At 39.2% G+C, this 25,794-nt stretch overlaps 1 protein-coding gene across 1 annotated transcript; it reads right to left on the minus strand.

Moving 5' to 3' along the window:
* Positions 1-236: 236 nt before the first annotated feature.
* On the minus strand, positions 237-23,685 carry LOC101855131 (late secretory pathway protein AVL9 homolog). Its single transcript, XM_005106641.3, has 15 exons — positions 23,237-23,685; positions 17,779-17,899; positions 17,016-17,101; positions 16,414-16,485; positions 15,250-15,406; positions 14,169-14,248; positions 12,501-12,570; positions 10,677-11,941; positions 8,313-8,447; positions 7,794-7,929; positions 5,581-5,661; positions 4,514-4,628; positions 2,926-2,979; positions 1,750-1,838; positions 237-646 (listed from the first exon to the last, which is right to left on the minus strand). The coding sequence occupies exons 1-15, from the start codon at positions 23,294-23,296 to the stop codon at positions 354-356; spliced, it is 2,814 nt and encodes a 937-aa protein (XP_005106698.1). The 5' UTR covers positions 23,297-23,685; the 3' UTR covers positions 237-353.
* Between the last annotated feature and the right edge of the window lie 2,109 nt (positions 23,686-25,794).

Consider the following 25,794-nt stretch of genomic DNA (forward strand, 5'->3'; position numbering starts at 1 on the left):
ACACAGATACACACATACACACAGACACATTTACACACACACAAACACACACACATATACACTCACACACAGATACACACACACACACGCACACACAGATACGCACATACACACACAAACACATTTACACACACACACACACACTTACACACACACAAACACACACACATTTACACACACACACACACATACAGACACATACACTCACACACACACATACACTCACACACTTACACACATACACTCACACACACATACACTCACACACTTACACAAATACACACACACTTACACAAATACACACACTTGTGACACTCGGGTGACCCTGCTGACATCAAACCAAGGACAGTCCATCAGTTTGCCCCCTTGTTCGAGTCCCCATCCGCGCCCTCGATGACCTTCAAATCCTGTGCGGCCGCCCCTGTCTCTTGACCTGCGGCGCATGCCTCATCGCTAAGGCTGGCTGGTTCAACAGACGTCTCATGACCTTGACCTTCCGACAGCTGGTCATCCCGACCGACCGGTGTCTCAGTAGGAGACTCATCGTCTTGACCGTCTGGTTTAGGAGACGTCTCCGTCTTCTCCGAGCTTCTCCAGCTGCTGAACCAGCCAGACACGGCAGATTTTGCCGAGGTCAGCGCTCCGCCTGAGGACACACCACCACGGTACACGACACAGGTGATAACAAAATTTAATGGACCAAAATCATGTCTTGTTTATAGTAAGAGTTTTACAACACTTTCAAACACAATAAGGTCATACAAATGTTGAAGATTAGAGGTTATGAAAGAGGGTAGTTTTTTGTTTTGTTTTGGCTAGTGTTTTACGGTACTTGCAACTGCATAAGGTCATTAGAGCCTGCGGGACACATTAAACATTTTCTAGTTTAGTAGGAATTACTTTTGAATTTTGCTCAGGTAGCATCCGAAGCCTACTCTTATTGATTTTGGACCACCAAGAAATCTATAACGTATGCAACTTGCACACAGGACCTCCAAGATTTATCTCCCTTGTCCAAGAAGGAAAGGTGTTAAGATCTTACCTACCCTAAGATTGGGAAAGAAAGCAGTAAGAAGGAGCCAAGTAGTAGCAAGAGAAAAGCTGCAGATAAGAGTCAGGAACCCAGAGGAAGGGGCAAAGAGAGGGTTGGGGGGGGAGAGAAAGTGGAGTCGAAAGCAGACGAGAAAACATGGTTAGGGAACAGGAAAGGAGATGACAGGAGAAAATTTTAGAGAAGAAAATTGTCCGTCCGTGTCAGGTTTCGAACCCGGGACGTATTGAATGAGAGGCAAACACTGTAACCTCTCCACCACGAGAGCCCCCTACAAACAAGTAACAAACGATAGATGTTAAATAGGAAAGAAAAGGAGCAAACCACACCAGAGCACCTGCCAACCACTCACAAACTATCTAATTGTAACAATCTAATTGAAATATAAAAAGAAAGGCTAAAACAAAGAAACCAGTACCAACAAGTCTCTTTGGACCGCTGGCAAAAGACAAAACACAAGCCAGCCAAGGTAGGTGATGAACTAAACTTACACATTGAATTTCAAAATGTAAAACTGAATTTTTCCTATTCTTAAATTTTAAAAATTTCATCTTCATCCTGCAGGATCAACTGCTGCACATTTGACATGATCTATTCTGAGTCCGCTAGGCCATTCAACTTTTTAAAAAACAGACAACAAACAATATATATACGCACTATCAACATTTTAAAAAATAAACAAAACAAAAAATACATACCAACAACTTTGCCCGTTTGAACCACGTATTTCCCTGTTTGCACAACAGCAGCGTTTATCTTCCGTCCCCGCTCTGAATTTTGGAGGGTACTGGTATATGAAATAAAGTAACAGGAGATACAAAGTTACACTGAATTTTGTAGGGAACAGATATAAAATAGAAAACAGGAGATACAAAGTTACACTCTGAATTTTGTAGGGAACAGATATAAAATAGAAAACAGGAGATACAAAGTTACACTCTGAATTTTGTAGGGAAGAGATATAAAATAGAAAACAGGAGATACAAAGTTACACTCTGAATTTTGTAGGGAACAGATATAAAATAGAAAACAGGAGATACAAAGTTACACTCTGAATTTTGTAGGGAACAGATATAAAATAGAAAACAGGAGATACAAAGTTACACTCTGAATTTTGTAGGGAAGAGATATAAAATAGAAAACAGGAGATACAAAGTTACACTCTGAATTTTGTAGAGAACAGATATAAAATAGAAAACAGGAGATACAAAGTTACACTCTGAATTTTGTAGGGAACAGGTGTAAAATAACAATGGCCATGAAGTTACATACACTTAACATTTTTTAAGGGTACTGAAAGAGGAGTACAAAAGTCCACAAGGTCATACTCCAGTTTTTGAATTACAAGAAACTGTACAGAAGCCTACAACAAATTTTAAAAAGCTTATTCCTAGGTCTAAGGGTAGACTTTGAGGCATCAACAACAACACTTTTGGTCATACAAGAAATCGAAAAAGGTAATCTGCTATAATATCAAAACAAAAAAGGTCCAAGGAAATCAAGCTCACAGCCAGGTGGCTAACCAACAACAAGGATGTTAAACAACTTTAAAAAGAAATCTAATGAATTTAACTGTGAAAAATAAACTCACGGAAGATCAGTGAGTCTAGGTATATGTTGAAACAATTTTCCCCAATGAAATCCAAGATTTACGATTTTAACTCTCCAGTTTTCAGTTCCACGTAATGAAAATATGTCTTATTACACAAATTAAATAAGCAATCAAATTTTAGTTGAATAAACAATATACAATCATGGCCCAAGGTTTCCACTCTTTGAGGAAGCAATATCCGAAAATGGCATGTTCTCTTGTCTAATTATCCAAGACACAACACTGAACAAAATTATAGGAAAAGTCATCACAATCTACTTACTGATTGAACCTCATCCGAACATCTGTCATGTTAAGGTTGCCTTGGAATGGATGTCTGGAAAAAAAAATAATTAAAAAAATAAAAATACACATCATCCTTTCATTTAGAGTAACTCAGAAATTCGACAACATTATAAACCAAGAAAAAACACAAATATAACCCTGTTTTTACACTCATATTTTTTCATTTTGAGAATAGCTTTTAATGAACACACTATTTCAGTTGTCTTTGATCCGTATTTTCATTAGTTTTTCTTTCTTTGCACAGCCTTCAATTTCGGCTAAAAGGAGAGAGAGAGAAAATTTGTTAAATAAATATTGGTCTTACATTGAGAAAAGAGTGAGATTTTTCAGAAAGATACCTGACTCAGAACAAAAAAAGAGTGAGATTTTTCAGAAAGATACCTGACTCAGAACAAAAAAAGAGTGAGATTTTTCAGAAAGATACCTGACTCAGAACAAAAAAAGAGTGAGATTTTTCAGAAAGATACCTGACTCAGAACAAAAAAAGAGTGAGATTTTTCAGAAAGATACCTGACTCAGAACAAAAAAAGAGTGAGATTTTTCAGAAAGATACCTGACTCAGAACAAAAAAAGGGGGAGATTTTTCAGAAAGATACCTGACTCAGAACAAAAAAAGGGGGAGATTTTTCAGAAAGATACCTGACTCAGAACAAAAAAAGGTGAGATTTTTCAGAAAGATACCTGACTCAGAACAAAAAAAGAGTGAGATTTTTCAGAAAGATACCTGACTCAGAACAAAAAAAGAGTGAGATTTTTCAGAAAGATACCTGACTCAGAACAAAAAAAGGGGGGGATTTTGTTGTTTTTACTTTGAACATTCTACTGTAAAAAAGGACCTTTTTGTGTCTCCCAATAAATAATAAGACCAAAGATAGTGAATAACAAGATGGGCCACTCAGCCAAAAAAGTGTCCGCAGGAAGTATGCTCTTTGCTTCAGATGGCGCTGCAGTCTGTTTTGAAGCTCTCTTTCGTTTTTCCAGAAGAAGAATAGGAATAGCACCTCCTTGCGTGCGCAGATCGACTGCTGTTCATCAGCAGTTCGGGTACGTTCAGTGCGGAGTTTTAGTTTTTTAAATATTTTAATGACCTCTCGCCTTTCATTCTAAAGTCAAATTAAACTAAGAAAACCATCACCTTTTCCTCCGGAAGAGGTTTTTTGTCAGCGTAACCATTTTAAAAAAGCGTTCTTCCGAAATTTATCCCAAAACTTGCTAGTTTCACTTTGATTTTTTAAAACTCAAGTAGGGTAACTCTGTTCGCAAAGAGTGCGCTTTTGTGAAGAGGGCGCCACCAAATTTTGAGGACACTTTTTTAATTGGCTCAAAGAGAGAAGTGGCCCATCTTGTTATGTACTATCATTGATAAGACAGAGGTTCGTGGCCCAGCAAGATTTCAAAATTTTACTGAGATACTCATCTCAGGACTAGTACAGACAATAAGTATCAGCCTCACAATAAACAAAAAGATTGAGTTTTGTATTCCTTGGATACTTGTCTCAGAGCTAGCTAAGAGACAAATTTGGTCTCACAATAAGCAAAGAGACTGAGTTTGTGTGCAGTCCTACCCTGGGGGGAAAACTTTAATGGCCGGGTGGTCAGACTCAAACCAGGTGTGAAAGTTGTGAGTTGTCTTCCAGGCGGAGATAAAACTTGAGCCAAAGTCTTCCAACATTTTGGAATCTGGGGGAGAAATTTGCATACCATTATACATATATATATGAAACCATGAAGCCACAAATGAAGTTTTCAAACAAAATAAGATAATAAACCCCCAAGCAACCATGTAAATCCCCAAGCACCTACACTAATCAACCCCAATTGAACAAAAAGTTACACTGAGGCAAAACAAGAGGCAAAACAAGAGGCAAAACTCATCAAATTCTCAAACAAAAAAACCCACTGTCCTCACATTCAATAAAAACTATTCATAAATGTCTCAGCCATGACACTGCAGCAATCCACAAATGTGGCGTCCTCCTCCTCCTCCTCCCCTTCCCCCTCCCCCTCCTCCCCTTCCCCCTCCTCCCCTTCCCCCTCCCCCTCCTCCTCCTCCCCTTCCCCCTCCTCCCCTTCCCCTTCCCCCTCCCCCTCCTCCTCCTCCTCCTCCTCACTGTTCTCAAGTGCCATCACAATTGCATCCTTCAGTCAAGTGTGCAGCTGATCTTTTGTATATGGCCCATTTCCCTTTCTAAAACAAACTCTCCCTATCCTTCCGGGCATTCCTAAGGACGCTCCTTTACTGATAATAACAGGATTTTTATCCCAATTTTTCAATGTAATTTATTTAAAATTCTGCTCACACAGCCAGCTTTGGCAGGCAACTTTGAAATGCCAAAATGACATAAAAATGTGTGAAGTGCACACTGGTCCTTCCAGATTTTCTTCTATATCTAAAATAAAATGTTTAATTGCTTGATCGAATCAATTCAAGACCCTTTTAACAGAGGCTCCCAATCTACAACAACCCACTTAAGTATTGCAAGAGTGGAAGGACACATCATATTATTCTAACCACTTTTCCAAAACTACTTCCCTTTTCAAGACCTTTGCCTGAACACAAACACAAAGTATGCTACAGTAGTGGCGTTATTTCTGTTTCAGAGCAAGTCATACTTGCTAAAGAAATGCTCACCGTCAGTCCACACAGACGACAACAGCGAGTTGAGATAGTGCCGGAACTGGGCTCGGATCCACTCATCACTGCCTTCCCATTCTGAGGGGAAAATCAATGAAATTGTCAGCTTTAGTTTTAGTAAAAAGTTTTACGGCACTTGCAACACAATAAGGTCATATAAGTGCCGAAAATTAGAGGTGTTACAAGAGAGTAATAAACACAAAAAAGAACGAGGAGAGATAAAGACGATAGATGTTTGATAGAAAAGAAGAAGCAGACCACACCAGGGCACCCGTCAACTACCCACTGAAATTGTAAACACATTTTTCACATCCAAGATCAAGAATAGAAATAATTTCAAAAAAGCTACTGTGTCATTTCAAAAGTAAGCGCAATGATAGAACTGCACAGATCAGCTTCACCTTAACAATATTCACATACATTAGAGAACATTAATTAGTTTTAGTAGCAGTTTTACGGCGCTCGCAATTGCATAAGGTCATATGAGCGCCAAGGGGTGGATGTCAACAGAGAAATCCTTACAGGGAATCAGACTTATTCTGCTCACCTCTCTAGCTTCAACAGCACACAATCTGCTTCGACTAACAAGGCACCCCGGAAATAGCGGGTGACAAGAGTGAGACAAACATACAAAAGAAGTAGAGGAAAATGACGATGGTAACGATTAGGAAAGAAAAAGCAGCAGTTCCCTGTTGTAGTTCAGGCACAGTTATGAGCATGACATTGTTCAATCAGCCCATTTACAATTCTACTGTGCATTAGAACGAGAAATGTCCTCCCTTTGGGAATGGCCTAAAGACACTTCAGTCAGTGGCATCGCCCCGGGGGGTATTAGAGAGCATTAATGAAAAATAAGCTTACAATACATACAATCACTTATATATAGTCATAGTCACTGAACTAGAAAAGTGGCACCATAGCATAAGACAGCAGTCTAATTGCTAGGCCGTATCCACGCACCAACCAAAATAGTCTTAACTCAAAGAAAAAGGAAAAAAAACCCCACTGATTACAATTACTTATCCTTCTTGAAATTTGAAATTTCCTTTACAGAGTAAACATGCATTCAAAGTATACTCTCCTCATTAAATACTAGTTTACAATGGTACACACATGTACAGTCAAAATTGTTTAAGATGGGTATCTATTATTGGGGGGAAAAGTGGCTGTCGTAACCCTGTCCGTGCGTCGTGTTTTACTATCGTATCCATACGACGTGGGGAACTCTGTGCCACCACTTTCCAAAGAGGAAATTTACTCGAAAATCCAACCCGTACGCTTTGCCTAGCAGTCTGTCAAAATGATTTTTTGAGAAATATTGGAAGTTTCAAAGAGATCGTCACACTAGAAGTATTCTAAAATGTGAAGAATACAACCCCGGGGGTACAAAATGACCCTAGGGCGCACAGATAGGGTTAGACAGGCAGCAATCTCACACAGTGTCACAACAATGTAAAAAAAAGGGGGTGGGGGAATGGGAAATGGCAGTTTGTACAGGTGACTGTCTTCTATGGGTGGCAGTTAGAGCAGATTTGACTGTATCAAAAGAGAACAATTCCAAACAACACTTGATGAAGTACAATCAGGTTAACAACAACATGGCTGAAGACCACGCCTGTGTGGAGTCAAGGTGAATATATATATATATATATATAATTTTTTCTTTCTTTCTTTCTCACAGACACTCTCAAGAGATAACCTACCGAAAAGCCACCACAATATCATCTCCAGACACTTTCTGTGAACCTGAACCTGTATTCACTGACTACTGAACCACTGGAGTCTCCTCTCCAACCCATTCACTGACTACTGAACCACTGGAGTCTCCTCTCCAACCCCAACAAACACAAGAAATAACACACCCAATCAAGGTCAATGCACAGCATTCTAGCGGGGAAAAGTCAATCCAAATAAAAACTGGGTCTTTTAAAGTGTTTTTTATACTAAACAAAATGGATTCAAGTTTGAGTTTCAGTAACAGTTTCACACCACTAGCAACACGATTAAGTCATATAAGTGCCGAAGATTAGAGGTGTTACCAGAGAGTAACATACAAAGAAAAGGAGGAGATACGGACAACAGCTGTTTGATAGGACAGAAAAAGCAAACCACACCAGATCACCAATCAACCATCCACCCAAAATGGATGATTTCAGTCAGTTAAACAAGACAAACAATACACACTCGTGTACCAAGAGCACCTATCTCACCTGTGCCATCATAGGTGCCCGGCCGGTCCTCGGTGACAGTTTTCACCAGATATTCTGCAAACCTCAAGTCTGCTGTAGTCAGACTGAGCTGGCGCTGGAGTTCCCGGTCACGAATTTCCACCTTCCCATCATCCACCTGTGGGGGACCCCACAGCAGGCATTACTTTTTTTATAAAGTTCTATTATCATCATCATTATTATTCTTGCATACAATATTGTTATTACACATACTATCATTACTACCATGACTTTCATTATTACTGTTATTGTTATCATCATCATCGTTACTACCATCATTATCACACATGATACTATTATTAGCTTCATTGCTCTTGACATTACTGTTCTCATTATAATCTAAATGAATATTTGTCATTATCATCATCATTACTACCATCATTATCACATATACTATTATCAATTTCATTGCTCATAATATTACTGTTCTCATTATCTAAATGAATATCATCCCATTCTAATAATAATTAACATCACGACTATCATTACTATTGGGTTTACCTCAATGACAGCATCAATAAGCTGCCTTCTCTGTTTGAACAACACATTTGTGGCACCAATCACAAAGCTGCGGATGTTCACGTCGGTCAGAATGTCATGGTACTGCAGACTCAGGTACGGGTAACACACTGACCCCTGGTGGGAGATAAAAGGCAAAAATAAAGTTACACTTAAGCAGGTGTTTGTTTTAGTAAGCGTTTTACAGCACTTGCAACAGAGGTGTTTAGTTTTTAGTTTTAGTAGAGGTTTTACGGCACTCGCAACTGCATAAGGTCATATGAGTGCCAGAAGATTAGAGGTGTTACAAGAGAGTAACAAACATAAAAAAGAAGAAGGGGAGATAAGGACTACAGATGTTCGATAGGAAAGAGGAAGCAAACCACACCATAGCACCCGCCAACCACCCACAACAGAGGTGTTACAAGAGAGTAACAAACACAAGACAAAAAGGAAAAGAGATAGGGACGGTGGATGTTTGATAGGAAAGAAGGAGCAAACCACACCAGAGCACCCCCCCCCCCAACCACCCACTAAGCAGGTGTGATACGACCCCCTATATTTCAGGCAAAGAGTATGGACAATACACAGACTTCATAGCCGAAAAGAAATGAGAATAGAAATTTTATCTCGTAAGAAAAACCTTCTCAAATACCTCAAAATAAAAATCTTCTGGAAAAATTCTATGGGGTGCCAGTTTTACATCAAGACAATTCGATGGTGTTGGACAAAGTCCATACAACTCCAGAATGACAAAACAGAAGGAAAAAGAGAAAAGTATCGTATAACCACATGTTTGAGGATAGAAGAAGCAGGCAATTTGAAGGGCTTTAGTTTTAGTAGAGGTTTTACGGCACTCACAACTGCATAAGGTCATATGAGCGCCAAGGGGTGGATGTCAACAGAAAAGTCCTTACAGGGAATCAGACTCACTCTGCTCACCTCTCCAGCTTCAACACGACAAGGTCTGCTTCGACTATCAAGGCACCCCGAAAATAGTGGTTCACAAGAGTGAGACAAACATACAAAAGAAATAGAGGAGAAATGACAGCAGTAAGGATTAGGAAAGACAAAGCAGCAGTTCCCTGTTGTAGATCAGGCACAGTTATGAGTGTGACATTGATGAATCAGCCCATTTACAATTCTACTGTGCATGAACGAGAAATGTCCGTCTGCCCTTTGAGAATGGCCTAAAGACATTTCAGTCAGTGGCACCTCCCCGGGGGGTAAATTGAAGGGCTGTTGCACCACATTATGTGACTGTGTTGTTTGTGTGGACACCTGGAGAAGACTGTCCAGCATCAACTGTTAGATTGCATTTCTCAAATACACTGTTCCTTTGAAGTTAACTTCATATGCAAGCAGATAAAGTAATACTGAAATGTCCTAAAGTAATAAAGATACTTCTGTTCTAAAACGATATAAAAATCTTTCAATCAAATTTTTTACAAGTGTATACAAGGCTGCATGTTGAGATGAGATGAGATGGGACAGGATGAGATGAGATGAGACGAGATGAGATGAGACCGGATGGGATGACATGAGACGAGATAAACTTATTGATACATGATGGAAGTTTTGGGAGAATGTAGCAGAACATCAACAGACAAAGATTCAACATCAGCACAAAAATTAACTCCTTACAATTACATTCAAGTTCAGTGACAAACATACAATGATGATAGAAAAAAATTGACAACAAGAAGAGCATCCACCAACCACCCAGTAGACAATTACAACACACTCACACACACCACAACACAGAATTAAAACAAAGGGGGAAGTATGAAGGCCAGCAAATGACAAAGAAGTTCACAAGTGCAGCATGAAGTATTGTAAACACTTAAGAAGCATCAGACTGTGAGATTTATACTTCCCCTTAAAACAGATGTATCTTGCAACAACATATTATTTAATCATTAAGAGACTTGCCTACGGTAACGAAACAGATATATTCGCAAACATTAAATTCAGTTTTTCACTTGTGTTCAGCTTACTCGTAACAGCAGCTCTATTGCATCAGCTGTATCTCCCACTTCCAATTCACAATAACTCCTTAAGTAATTAAATAACGCAGCCTTCCCCTGAACATACCTAGGTGCGCTATAATGCAGCCCTCACCTCAACATACCCAGGTGCACAAAATAACAAAAAGAACATTCTGAGTTTGTGGTACAGAACGCTATGAGAACATTTGTTTCAAATCATCTGTTTAACACAGATTTCCAGTAACAAGAGAAAGTTGCCTTGAGCAGTGTTCTTTCTGGAGCAATTATGATGACGATTGGTACAACAAAGAAAGGAAGAAAATAACAGAAGTATAACCAAACATAAAAAGAGATGATGAAATGTTGCAGATTCCCATACCTTTGTAAATATTGCCAGAGGGTATCCACTGTTATCTTGAGGTAACACGATATCTCCATCCAGATTTTTCGGCTTGTCTTCACTTTTCTCTTCCTTCAGTTTCGACTTACTGCTGACTTTGTGCAACGCAGCAGACAACTTGCTCTTTAAGACTTTCGTCTTCTTCTGTTTCGACGATGGGGACTCTTGATCAGACGTTTTGGTCCGCAAAGATCGGGAATTTTTCTCGCTATGGGTGGGCGAGGAAGTGGTTGTGCTGTCCGATGACACAGACTCCCGACCACTCTCACTCTCACCGGGAGAGTCTCCGCTGTTACTTTTCTCCTTGTCCCTTGAGGCGGAGCTACCCCGACTCCCAGGCTTTGATCCCCCTGCTGGCGAGAACTCATGATCGATGCTGAGCTGTAAGCGATCCTGTTCCCATGAGAAACAGTCCTCTCGGTCGATCTTACTGATGCTCTCTGGAGAGTCAAGTTCCTCAATGATCTCATCACCTTTAGGTCTGTGCTTTGTATCAGCCAGAGACAAATGGCCACTTTTACTGTGGCTATCTCCCGGCAATGCATTCCCATTGTCATCCTTATTGGTCAAGCTCATGTACTCTAGTTGACTACTAACCTTCTCTTGCACTGCTTCAATGTGAGTAATATTCTCCACATGAGCTAAAGGACTTTCACTGCTGTCCACAGGTTTGGTTTCTTCGTCGACAGACTCTTCCTTTTTACTGCGGTGAAATGCGTGAACACTCAGCTTCTCCGAGTCGTTTGAGCTACAGCTCCGAGACCTAGATTTGCCTGCTGACGTTGAATCTCTTCGACCACTTGTCTGAGACAGCTCAGGGCCATCTCTTAACTTTTCTTCCTCTCCTCGCACCGTCTTTCCACCAGCCTCACCCTGATATGTGGTGTGACCGCCAGCACCAGACTGAGAACCAGCAAAGTCAAAAGCATCCCTGGGGATGGACGGAGATTCCGGGGCTTCACTCATAGCTCTGTTACCGGCTGCTGTTGTGGGGCTGTCCTGCTGACCGATGTCCAGAGAGGAGTACTCGGAATCCCCGCTGGCCCCCAGATTTAGCGCTGAGTTATGCATGTGACCCATGACCTCGGCCAGAGGGGAGTCTGGACTGCTGCTGTGGTAGCGGATCTCCATGAAGTGCTCGCTCTCATCCTGGTTTGGGTCCAAGCTTGCCGTGCCCAAGGTCGGTGACAGTTTCTTCTGGCTCCACTGATTGCACGCCTGACGCAGGCCACTCTCCAACATGCCTGAAACATTTCATAAAACGACCAAATTCAAATCTATAGGTCTATCAATAATTCTTAAGACGTTTCAGCATAATTCATAAGGCAAGTAACTAGACCTTGCATTTCTCATTTTAATATGTCTTCGTGATTTTCCAATCTAGAGTCTGTTTTAAATAAGCACTTGCCTCTAGTCAGAAATAATACTTCAATTTCATCCCAAAGAGCTAATAAATGACAAAATTCAAACCAAAAGAAAAAGAAGAAAAAAATCTATAAAAAGTACTCCATAATAACGTGATGATGTACAAAATATAAACTGTTCAATATCCCTGCACAAAATCGACAAGGTAATGCTATTTGGGCAAAATAAGGCAGAAACACTATCCTTCAGCAAGGACAACATCATCCTCCAACAAGATAGAAACCAATTCTATAAAATGAGACAAAAACCTAAACAACTCTTGGTTCATTCAGAATTTCCAATTCAAAATGCTTTGAGATGGGGATTGAGAAACACACAAATTAGTCAACCTGAACGGTATCTCAAAAGTAAAATGACCTTTCGTCAGCATCACCTTACCTGGGAAAAGGGACAGGACACTGAGCAACGAGTGACACAACGACTCCACTGGCGAACCAAACACCAGAACCTGGCAAAGACACACATGCAAAGGTCAAGGTCACAAACAGAAAAGTCACACAAAAAAGCCTCATACTCGTACTTCTTTCTTATGTCAAAGGATACTCACTTCTCAGCTTCTATAACATCTACATATAGACTGCTCAGTGAAAGACTCCTTTTTTTTCTTCTGTTTTTTGGTAAGTGTTTTACGGCGCTCAACCTGCATAAGGTCATCTGAGCGTGTGGAACACACCAAACATTTTCAATTGGTAGGAAATTTTGACTATTGCCTGGGTAGCGGCCGAAGCCTACTCTTATCGATTTTGGACCACCAAGGGATCTTTAACGTGCGCAACTTGCAACACATGGGACCTCCGAGATTTTTTGCCCTTGTCAAAGAAGGCTAGGTGTAAATCGTTCCTACCAGAAGATCAGGGGCGTGGCTGAAAGACAGCAGTAAGAAGGAGCCAAGGAGTAGCAGTAGAAAGGCTGAAGAAAGAGTCAGGAGCCCAGTGGAGGGGGCAAAGGAGGTGAGGGAGTGGGGGAAGAGAGTGGAGACAAAAGCAGATGAAAGAATATTGCAAGAGAGAAGAAAGAAGGTGAAAGGAAACAATTTAACAGAGGAAAATTTTTCCGTCACTACCCGGATTCCAACCCGCAACCTTTGAATGAGAGGCGAACACCTTAACCCCTAGGCCACGAGAGCCCCCTGAAAGACTCCATCATAAGTCATTTTTCAAAATGGGGTATGGCGAAATCATACACTAAGCAGTCAATATTTCCTAAGAAACTTGATTTTGTGAAAACATTTTCTTCATGGCTGATGCAAGCTAGATCCTAGCTACAATTCAGATTTGATAAAAAGAAAAAAAGAAAACATGATCATCAACAGGCTACTTCAATATCTTGCGGCACAATCTGACAAATGAAAAGCCAAAGAATAGCAATGGTTAGAACTCAGATAACAACTGTCACAAAATACAAAGAGCACATTGTCACTGTCAGCTGTTATCAAAGCTGGTGCTCTCTTTGTTCAACTAAACTGGCATAGAGTACATCAGCAACAATTTAACATTTTACCCTCTTTTAAGAACGCAGTTTATCATGCCAAACTTTAACATGTTACTCTGGCAAAAAAAATTGCGCATGTGATAAATCATGGTTCAACACACGTTCATCAAGTAATGTTTTTTGGGGTTTTTTTATAGTAGAGGGTTTTACGGCGCTTGCAACTGCATAAGGTCATATGAGCCCCAAAGCAAGTAATGTGTTGAGTATGATTGCAAAAGAACAAAAATATGGTCGAAATTGTCCCAGACGATCACCCCTCATCGAGGAGTAAAGTAATTTTCTTAAAAAGGCGTAATTCTTGGACAGTTTCTCATCATAATATTGAAAAAAACACAAGGGGGGGGGGGGGGGAGTGGGAAAGTGACCATTTGTACAAGTGATTTTCATGAACAGGTGGCCATTAGAGCAAGTCCAACTGTAGTTCAATGTACACACAAACAGGTGGCCATTAGAGCAAGTCCAACTGTAGTTCAATGTACACACAAACAGGTGGCCATTAGAGCAAGTCCAACTGTAGTTCAATGTACACACAAACAGATACACAAAGTCACCAACCCGTCTCTCCAACATGAGCAGCTTGAAAACGACGATAATCTTGTGCTTGTATTGAGTCACCAGTTCCCGGACAGACAAACCTGAAGATATTAAAAAGATAGACTTGCTGGGAACGTTTGAACTTTGACTTTAAAATTTACATAATTTGAAAACAAAGAAAAGAAAAGAGAACATTTTTATATATCCATCAATCCTTGCAGGAAGATTTACTGTACAATTGCAGGCATAAGAAATAAAGTTAGAAAATAGCCCTCCTTTAGTTGTAGGCATGTGTTTTCTAGCCACTGGAACCTGTAACATTTAGTCTTTGACATAACTGACAGATAAATAACATAGCTTACAGCATCAAATATATTACAGCAAATAATTATTCTTACAAATAAGTTCTACACCTTTTCCAATCAGACTGAATCGTAAGTCACCATAAAAATACATTTCTCAGTTAGAGAATAAAAAAACATGCTTAAACAGCTCAATGTCCCAAATTCATATGCTACAGCTCCAGCAGAAACATTTGTTTCATTGCAACAGGAACTATGAAGACTGTTAATGTTTGTTCAAGAGATTCTGCTTACTCTCAAAAATATTATTTTCCTACAACTAAAGAAGCAAAGCTTAACATCAAGAGACAAACACAAAGAGCCAATATAAGAGTTCATGAAGTAAAATATACTGTACCAGTAACTATTAGTGAGGCATCTGACAAAATGAGTTTTTCTCGGATTTTAGCCCAATGGACATTGATATAATGTCAAATTTATAGGCAGAGTTGTACAATTTATAAGTATGAAATGATGAAAGACATGTCAAACTTGAAGAAAATGGCATCAGTTGAAAAATCTACAAATTCGACTCGTGTTTATTTTTTAGTGATATCTCCATTCACGGATTGAGAGACGTAACTCATTTTGTCAGCACGCCCCACATTTGACAATATCATTCGAGCTTTCCTCTGATAAGACAGTATTTATCTCAAGAAATATACTTAAAACAAACAACTCACAACTGGAAAAAAGAAAGATATCACACAAAGCATAAAGAACCGACAGTACATAAATCACCCGACTACAGCAGCGCATACCAAGAAAGACTTGACTGCCTTCAAGTAAACTCTGGGTCAGAGAAGAATTCAAGTTGTTGAAAGTCTGCTCCAGCAATGAGACTTGGCTAAAGTCCCGCTCGTCAAAGTAGGCGTGCGTGATCAGCTCCAGCTTTGCCTTTATCAGACCAAACAGAGGCTGGGAAGACACAGATTTGTTTTGTTTTAGTAGAGGTTATACAGCGCTCACAACTGCATAAGGTCATATGAGCACCAGAAGATTAGAGGTGTTACAAGAGAGTAATAAACATAAAAAAGAAGGAGGGGAGATAAGGACGATAGATGTTTGAATAGAAAAGAAGAAGCAAACCACACCAGAGCACCCGCCAACCACCCATGAAGACACAGAGACACAAAACTTTTCTTTAAAAACTTTTTAATTGACCTAATTTACTAGGCACAAACGGGTCAATAAAAAGGTACATAACTTGACATAGAAGTAAGCATAAAGAAAAAAAAAGTAACATAAAAAGGAAACCCTTAGTCAGTTGGTAATGTATGACCATGTAGGCTACTTTCAAATAAGAATAACCTGGTGAGGTCAGAAATTATTTGTCACAAGAAGAACCAGAAAGACTGCAACATCGTTTATTCTATCTAACTATCTAAAACAGACTATTGCAATTCTCTTCTTGCTGGCAGACACCAAAGATTTTATCACTTCATCTCCAAATTGTTTTTTAAAATGCAGCTTGTCCCATCTACAAGAAAAGCAATAGGGATCGTACAGCCCATCTTTTTAAAAACTGCACTGGCTGTCTGTGAAAGACCATATCATATCTGTCTCCATGATTTCATGCACCTCGAATAATTTAGCAAAATTCAATCATTTTTTGCATAATTTCTTATTATTTCCCTTTATCATTCTTTGTTAAAAATGACAGAATCGCATAATTTCACATTTTTGGGCTCAGTTTGCATAATTTCAGAATTGTTCTTGCATAAAATACGGGGACAGTCATATGCATGGACAACCAGGCACCAGTACATTTAACTTAAAGCTAAAACACTTGCTCTCTAACAAGAGCCCCTCAAACCACTTCCTTTTTTTAAAAGAAAATAGTTATAAGAATTATCCAAGACTAAGAACCATTCCTCTTTCATGGGCCAGAGAAAGTAGAAGTTCGATTATACTTTTCAACTCACCAGTCGACTCAACACACAAACACTTTTCTGTACTGTACTTCTTGTAACATCTGCAGTTTTGTTTATCAAATTCTGGGAAAAAAAAGGAAATAGGAAAGACAAGGTAATATGATAATAAAGAAATCAACATGAATCTGAATGTTTTTATTCTTAAAAAATTTTTAATCAGCCCAAAAAAAATGTGTTTCAATTCCATATATTCTATCTTGATTTGCAAAAAAAACACCCTACGGTAACATTGTTGAAATACACATATTCTGTAATCCTTGATTTTTGGTGAACTGACAGGAAAAACATATCATAATTTGATATTCTTTTTCTCCACATTTCTTTCTCATCCCTGTCTCTTCCTTGTCTTCCACAGAGCAAAACCTAAGACAGTATTTTAACTCTAAAATGCTCAGAGCCCAGTATAAGTAACCTATTCACAAAGTAAATTTTGGTATTACCAACAAAAAAATTCAAACAAACCAGTGTGAGCCAGGGAAAGCGAAGGCAGCTCAGAATCAATACCAAATACCCGCTGAAGGACAGAATGCAGGTAGGACAAATAATATCTCACCCCAAAACCCAAAGACAGCCTGAGTTTTATGGCACCTCACCTTTGCATCCATTTGTCTGTAGCACGATACTCCATACACGGTGTGCAGGTTATCTTTTCGACCAGGCAGGACAAAGTACACCGTGTCTGGCAAAGAGAACCAGAACCAAGTGGGGAGTGAGTGTAACTTAAAATAACCATACTCGACTCTTTTAAAAAGAAAATTTCATGAGCATCTACAAGTTACAACATTTCACATCTAACAGACCACTTTTTAAAAATGATGTGTTTATTATATTTATTTCTGTGGCAACATAAAGGGCATGTCTTTTACTGGCTAACTGGTGATGAATACTTAACTAATTAGAGACTCTAGTGGGACTCAAATTAAATTTTTTAAAAGAAACAAAAGCAACAACAAAACATTCCAGTATAGTTATTTCCAAAGATAAATGCTTCCATCAAGTTGAGAGGTTAAAATGTGAGGACATTTGCATCACCTCGTACATATAATGGACTGCTGTTTGAACTCAGCATCTGGAACTTAGAATCTTCTTAACTTAAAAGAAGAATAAAACACCCTTAAAAAAGAAAAAAAATTAAGGCGCCAACATTTGGGGAGTTGCAATAATTTCAAGCTGACCTCTTGAGAATGACTGTATATTATTATTATTATGGAAAAAAATATAATTAAAATACATCATTTCACATTAGACTACGAAAGAATTCAATCATATTTCTCCACAAAGAGTTAAAATATTCAAAATACACACTTCCATAACGTATAATATAATATATAAATATATAATTTGTTAAAAAATTACCTTTGACAAAATTATGAGCCCCATCAGGAAGAGCAAGGGAAGGAATATGCTTCCATTCTTCTGGAATTTCATGGCTCTCCACAGTGTTTCCCTCGATCAATGGCGGGTAAGAAAACTCGACCTGGAATAGTTTGGAAGTGATGAGCACCTGAAAGTGTCAGGCAACTACAAATAAAATAATTAAATCTATTGGGTTCGCTTTATATCAAAACTGGTAGAACAGGTACAGTACAGCATAATTTCTTAATCAGTTTGAGTTTGGGCTACTGGTCACTAGTCTCCATTGGTTCACAAAGTATTTTGTTTCCTAGAAAGCACAGATTTTCAAGCTTTTCTTAAAAGTGTAATAAAATACAGTGGAGATTGCTTGTATTCAGTTTGGAGAGACTGCTCCTTCATGGCTACTTTTCTTCATCTTCCAGGAGGAGGTTTGCAAAACTCACTGCTCTTTTTCATTTCAAATATTTCTCTCCCAGCCATGACTGAATGCCACGCTTGCACCAAATTTTCCTTTTGGACATTTTTTTCCACATCTATCTCTTTCAGTAACAGAAATTTGAGCTGTAGAGTGTACATACTGTGCTTTCTCTTCGACATTACCATCAGTTTTTTCAATCTGCCAAACAGTAGCACAGAATAGACACACAATTGATCAGCACACTGTAGGCCTACAGCTCTGTACTGTGCTCTGTGCTAGACAAGTGAGAAGACCCAGGGTGAGTGATGTCATGAAACATATCACATGACAAGCACATATGCTCAAGTTCTGTATTAACTAGCTTCAAGCAGAGACTATAATAGACCATGACAGAGACGTGCTGATAACAAGCCGAGTCAGCGCTTGGTACATCACGTGAGAAAAGGGCCGAGGGTAGGTGAAGTAATTATCTTGCTCGCTCGTTCGCCCACAACAAGGCCTTGTGAATTGTGAGTTCTGTCCCCTTACTTTTTATTTCGATACTTCATGGGCCGGCAAGGCGTCGATCTGGATTACGATTAGTAGACATCCTTGTGTTGTCTAAAACAAAAAATATAAGTTCTAAAGGGTGAAAACTAAAGTAATACTAGAACTAAGGAGAGTGAGGAGAAGTGGGCCGTGGGAAGAAATGGACCACCCCCTGTAGAGCCAAATCTAGAGGCCTAGTGCAATTTTGCAAATAATAAAAAAAACCTGACAAAAACGTTTCCAGGAAGCAACTTCCTTTTTATTTTTAGGGTGGTTTGAGGGAATGGAGTATTAAAGACGTTTTCATCAAGAAAAAGTTGAAAAACTTGATTTTTGAAACTCGCAACTTTACCTCAAAGAGGAGCAAAACAGATCGGGTAAGTGTAACAAAAGTTTAAAAACTTTATTGTTGTTGGAAGGAAATTGGGGAGATAAAACATCTATACTATGTGTAAAACCATGTAAAAGGGTGCTTTTTTTAGGGGGGGGGGGTCATTATTTTGTGTAGGAAGACACACCAGTCTTTCGTCTGTTCTTATCGTCGCTCTGTAAATGAGCCGGCGAGACCTCGGCTCTTTACTCGCGTTGACTAGGCCTGTTATCAGCATGTCTCGGCCATGACCCATTGACGGCTATGTGGCAGACATACATTTGCTACAGCCTTATTAATATATATGTGTGTAATAGAGTAAAAGTAAGCAAACAGTACACTGACAATGTCTCTCTCTGTTCCACAATCGACACATATATATGTGCATTCTTACGTCTCTTTCTTCTGTTTTGTATCTTATAGATAGCACATAAGATGATTTGCATTACCTGAGGAGTTGCTAGTAAAGTATTACATGAAAATCAATCGAAATTCTTTTCAGTTTAGAAATAGGGGCATTTCAGCTAATCTGTAGTCTCCTTACAAAGACAAATGGGAAAAAATTGGTGATTTTGTTTGCGTTCATATAGCTAAAATTTTCAGATTTTAAGCATTTTCAGTTTTTATTAAGTCATCTCCAGTATAGTTACATATCAGCAGATAAAAGTAGCCCTACTACCCCTAAACCCCAAGAATTAATGTACAATTTCTGAAAACTATTCAAACTTTCCGGTTGAATGAATTCTGTTTTCATGCAATCTCTATCAATTATCAAGTATTTTCAGTCAAAAGTCAAATGTCATCAGGAAAGAATGGAAACTCAAATTGGTTCCTCTAAAATTATCATGCAGCTACTATTTGTTGGTGCTTCGGTTATGTTCAGTTGGGCTCATCCTAAGGCCTTCCCCCCCCCCCCTCCCTCCCTGATCACCCCCGGTGAGAATAGCTAATGACCCACTATTCTCACCCCCATCCCGGTGTGAGCATGGGGCGAGCCTTAATGTTCTTAAAAGTAGGCTAGATCTAGATCTAGAGATCCGATAATTGTGAGGACCAGTAGGTATCAGCTGCGTTCTGCTCTTGACATTTCGTCTTTGCATATATATATATACCATAGATCTAGATTTCTAACCTAGAGATCTAATATCTAGTTCTACATCCGTTGGGTTTCTTTTTGTGTGTTTTTTTTCCACTGTTGTTTGTTGTTCTTGGTGAGAAATGGCCTTCACCCAGCTCAATACATAAACCAAATCAGAAACTTATCTCTACAACTTTTTAAAGTAATTCTCTGTGCTGTTGTGTGTGTGTCTGTGCTACAGACTGTAGGCATACTGTATGTTAGCACACACCTGAGGGGAACCCCCGCGGGGCAGTGCCACTGACTGAAGTGTCTTCAGGCCATTCCCAGAGGGGGGGACATTAACTCTTTAACCATGTCTGGACGGTGGAAGCATCCTGTAGTCCAGGTTTGTAATCATGGCAGGACGGTACCACAGTCCGATGCGAAGTTATCATTGTATTATGGTACGGGCCGAACATAAAAAAGTACGAGCTTACAAGCCTTTAGTTTGACCAGTAAGTCCAAGATAAATGAATTCTACATGATCTAGATAAAGCTTTTTTGATCAGTTTAATACGAAACAAGCAGTTTTAAAAACGTAGATGTCAGGTCGCATTTCCCCTAACACAAAAGAAATTGCGCAGAAACGTGATTTTAAATTGCATGGTTAAAGAGTTAACTTATTCGCTACGAATTATTTTCGGCTTGTGGGCGAATTTTTTTCGGGAGGGCGAATGAGATGATGACTAGTGGGAAGTTAAAAGGTCTTTAGGGCCACAAATTTATAAAATATCAACGTATTATCCACCAATATTTTCAGTATGGTTTGTAGAATACATCTGTAATGTTTATTTATGTATTTTTTAACTTTGGTTCCTGTAAGAGGCGATTATGCAACACAATTTTGATTGGATGCGGATAAAATTTGAAAATAGAAAATTAATCATCTTTGGTGAAGCTCAAAAAATATATTTGCACCTAGTCAAATGATACATCAAAATAACCATAAATGAATATAGAACTGGAAAATATTGAAAAGTTTGCAGCTATATAACATTCCATAATATTTGTACATTTGGATCATAACATTTGATATTGAAAAAAATATTTTTTAAAATAATAATTATAATCTTGAAAAACGATCACAAACAGAAAAAAACCCACTCGTATCTAATATGAAATTATTCAGAATTGCATTTGGAATACACCTATAACTTGAGCAGCACTTTTTGTGTAATTTCATCAAAAAGTTGTAATTTTGGGGAGAAAAAAATATTTTGACAATTTAGATCTGGATCTAAATCTAGATCTCGGTCTAGCCCCCCTAGCACAAAAAAAATATTGATTTCTCAATAATATAACAGTGCAGTGGCAATAGGAGTCCAATCGTATCAATATTATAAAAAAAGAGTCCTCTACATTTCTTTAGCGGGCAAAATAATTATAGATTTTGTTGTGTAAAATTACTAAGACTGGTGTCCGGGCTATAATTTTGGCATCGCGATAAAAGAAAGTCGAATAAACTGCGAAATCGCGTTTCAAAATTGAATCTATACTTCCGATTTTCAGTGGAAATGCTTGACCCGAAAGTCAACATTATATTATAATAACCTTTATTTTAACATGGATATATGTGGATAGGAATTATAGAATCTAAGCTAAAATTGAACATCGGTTCTCGAGCCGCTGGAGGCGGCTTAGCGTACTGACGGCAGTTTAGCCGCGCCGCCCCCCACGGCTCGGCGTAGCGAATGAGTTTAAAACTTGTTCTTAGCCCCCCCGGGGTGGAGCTAGTGTCTTTAGGCCATTCCCAAAGGGGGGATATTAACATCTCGAGTTCTTAAGCACAGTAGAATTGTAATTTTGTAAATGGGCTGATTCATCAATGTCATGCTTATACTGTGCCTGAACTGCAACAGGTAACTGCTGCTTTTTCTTTCCTAATCCTTATTATCGTCATTTTCCTCTACTTCTTTTGTATGCTTGTCACACTCTTGAGACCCGCTATTTCCGGGGTGCCTTGATAGTCGAAGCAGACTTTGTGCTGTTGAAGCTAGAGAGGTGAGCAGAGTTAATCTGATTCCCTGTCCTGTAAGGATTTCTCTGTTGACATCCATCCCCTGGCGCTCAATGACCTAGATCTATGCAGTTGCAAGAGCCGTAAAACCTCTACTAAAACAAAAAAACCTGAGGGGGGTGAGAACAGCAAGCCATAGGGCCATAGGCTATCTATTCTCACCTGAGAATAACCACTTCCTTTTTACTTTTTTTTCCATCCTACTTAAAAAAACATAGGCCTATACTATAGACTATACTATAGGGCCACCTCTATTCTCACCCGGAGTGAGAATAGTGCAGGCGAGTCTTGTGGCTATTCTCACCCGGTGCGTGTTCACCAAATTTTGCGTTCACCCTAGACCACAGAATTCTACACTGTGATAACAGAAAAATTTTAGAATTCTGTGCCGTGAACAAACGTTCCATTACAACTGTAGCCTACTAAAAGCGTACAATTTTGTCTGTGGGCAGTGTGTGTATGGCGACCCGCGTAATTCGGCTCGATTCGAAAAGTTTAATAGCCGTAGCATCTTTGTAGACAACCAAATTTATTTACTTTTGTGTTTTAACATCATTTTTAAACTTTGACTTTGACTTTGTTTTGGTCAATTTGATTGTCCACACCGATAGACAGTATTCAGAAAGAGACAGAGAGAGAGAGAAGAGGGGAGGAGTTGATCTTGCGAGAACTTCCGGGCGGGTGAGAATAGCCATTTTCATACTATAGATCTAGATCTATATTATTATTATAGACTATGGAAATATTGATCAGATCTGAACTGATTTAAAGGGTGACATCAAGTTTAAGTACAAGCACAGAGAGAACACACAAAAATTTCTTGCAGACTTACATAAACTTTTCCAGTTCCCCACTACTTTGCCAATTATTTCATTAATAACATTTTATATTAGAAATTCATTGAGAATCATTGGACCAAGCAGTCGACGTCAGAGTCGAGCAGAATGCGGATATTCATAGACATAATTACACTCTTGATTTTAACTTCCCCGTGACATGAATTACCTGGCATCCCTTCTTATGGTGAAAACCAACAACAATAACATGGAGCACGGGTTCTTCCATGGCCGTAATCTAAAAGATGTGTAGTCATGCACACATTCTGAAGCAACACGTAGACTGTGCAGTTTTGTGCAACCAGTGTTTACACCCTCTAATTCATCCTTCTTTTCCTGCTTGTGACAGTCACCTCCCTTGGATAGTGTGTACAGCTCCGTACGCCTAGCTGTCTGTTATGTCGACGGGAAAGTTTTTCGAGGCTTGCGAGTTCGGTTTCACATTTCACAGAAATAAGATAGGGCTGATTACTATTAAAATGCTCTCAACTTTCTATAACACATATATATGCAGTAATTGGACTTTGCTTCTCTGATCTTTTTGTCATAAACACTAGAACTATAGATCTATCTCCTGACCACCTGTGTTGTTTTGGTTTCAATTTAAACTGGGCCTAGGTTTCTATAATATGTCCTTTTCCCTTTTTTGTTAGGTCTCCCCCAAAGAGGTTATAATAGTACTAGGGGTTGCAGCTGTGACGTCACCTACATAAACACGCTATGGCTGCAGAGTGATGGCTACGCGGGCCCACTCAGCTCGCTTTTTCGCCATTTTTTTAGAGGATTAGAAGCAGCCCTGTCACGCCGTGCGTCCCTCGCAACGCCTTAGTCTTCATAGAGTTTAAAGCTCAGTTCAGTTTTATTTTAAGTTTTCATTTTTGTTTGCTGTTGTTGTTTAATCATATAACATACACGCATACACAATACCGCGCATCTGCAGACCGATTGTCATGCACTTATATGTGAGCTTCAAATGAACAGAGAGATATAATCTGAGGCACTGTTTGTTTTTCAAGTGTGGGGATGGAGGAAGGGTGGAGGGAGATAAAGTGATTAATTGCATTTGTTAAGAAAAGGGACAATTTCATAATTACAAGATGAATTGCTTTTATGTTATGTTGTGTACACTCTCCTTCAACTGATGCAAAGCCTAGGTCTTCACAGAGTATGAAGGGAGTTAAAACTGGGTTAATTGTTTAATATATTAATTCGTTATTGTCTCAAAATGAGCAATTAATTGTAGGCTGGGATACTGTAAATCACTCTTTGTATGGATCCTGCGCACACCCAAAGAGGGTTGCTTAGTATCGGGCTCAAATAATTATAATATACTGATAATATTTTAAAATGTAAGACCTAGAAAAATATCCGGTTTATCTTAAATGTTCACAATATTTTCTCAAATTGGGGCTGATTGGCAATGGTGTTTGGCTACACAACACCCCATCTTCCATGAAACCCTTGCTGCTGATGTTGCGCATGCTATTTGGCATCGGTTCCGCAAATGAGACAGAACATTACGCCCATCTTATTGGCCGGTAGTTACCCCTGGTTGGCTACTTTGTATTCTCTCATCTCAACAACATCGACAGTGGGTTTTTTTTGTTTTTTGGTTCAACCAGGTTTGAAGATGTGCTACAGTTGCAGCTGAAACTCCTCAGCTTCTCAGTCACATTCCTGATTCCAGAGGACCGATACGAGCGCCTTGCTGTGATCAGCGGTGCTAAATCTTGACATACGGTTTGAGCAATGCCCAGCAAAAAATTTCAATAAAATTATGGGGGGGTTTTATTTCAATAAGTCATGATCTTCAAGTCCATCTCACCTTTTTTTCTGAATTTTACTCATCTATATGGTCCCACCCCGTAAAAGGCTCCATTTGTATTATTTGCAGATTATCTGGCTCATTTAAAGGTAAGCAATCACAAAAATCCCTATGTGTACATTTTACAGATAGGCAAATCATATGAAAAAGAAATCAACGTCAAATTACTTCGCAGAGTATCATTAATCTGTGATTGAAAAGTGTTGCTGTGCACCGACTTGCCTTAAATTCATCTCCGGAATGGCGGCGCGCCCTTCAAGTTTAACTCTCGTGACGTCACAACAAAGACTACTAGTTCTGTTTATAACCTCTTTGGGTCTCCCCCTTCCTCTCTTACCTTCAACTCCAACCTTTTCTTCCAGAATATTATGTTTCTCAAGTTATCACGCCGTTTGATATGCCCAAGGTACAGTAGCCTATAATAGTTTAGTTTCATTACGTGCTTGGGGAGCGGGGTGTTTGTGTTTCATCTTCTTTACATTTAGATGTATTTGATTTTGGTCAATGTGTTCTTTGACAGGTTTTGTTAACTTCTTTAGTCCTCTTGGTCCCTTGGTGTCCCCCAAAGTCAAAAAGATTACATTAAAAAAAGTTGTACAACAGTGCATTTTACAACTGGTGTCCTTCCATGTAGGTCTACCTCCTTCAGACACACCACCAGGAGCACAGGGCTACTGTATGAACTCTGTCACAGCTCTGCTGGGACCCAACTTTTTTCCTCCTCGCGTTTTGCCTGGTGTCTAGGCCTAAATCTTTCACATTCATGATGACCATATTATCTCAATACGTTTGATCCATCGTCCTCTCATGCCTTTAAAGTAGTACCGTAATATTCTTTCCCAAACAACTACATGTAGGCCTATATCCTTAGCCTTTTTACCATTAATGATTGAAAGACTTAA

Source organism: Aplysia californica, unplaced genomic scaffold, assembly GCF_000002075.1.
Source record: "Aplysia californica isolate F4 #8 unplaced genomic scaffold, AplCal3.0 scaffold00548, whole genome shotgun sequence".
Lineage (NCBI taxonomy): Eukaryota > Metazoa > Mollusca > Gastropoda > Aplysiida > Aplysiidae > Aplysia > Aplysia californica.

What these genes read in the sequence shown, in the direction of transcription:
- LOC101855131 (XM_005106641.3), bottom strand. Translation starts at nt 23,296, where the DNA reads ATGGAAGAACCCGTGCTCCATGTTATTGTTGTTGGTTTTCACCATAAG. An exon ending in TGTCCTGTCCCTTTTCCCAG is followed by an intron (nt 11,942 to 12,500) that starts GTAAGGTGATGC and finishes GAAATGTTTCAG; the next exon opens with GCATGTTGGAGAGTGGCCTG. An exon ending in GTCGTCTGTGTGGACTGACG is followed by an intron (nt 4,629 to 5,580) that starts GTGAGCATTTCT and finishes TTTCTCCCCCAG; the next exon opens with ATTCCAAAATGTTGGAAGAC.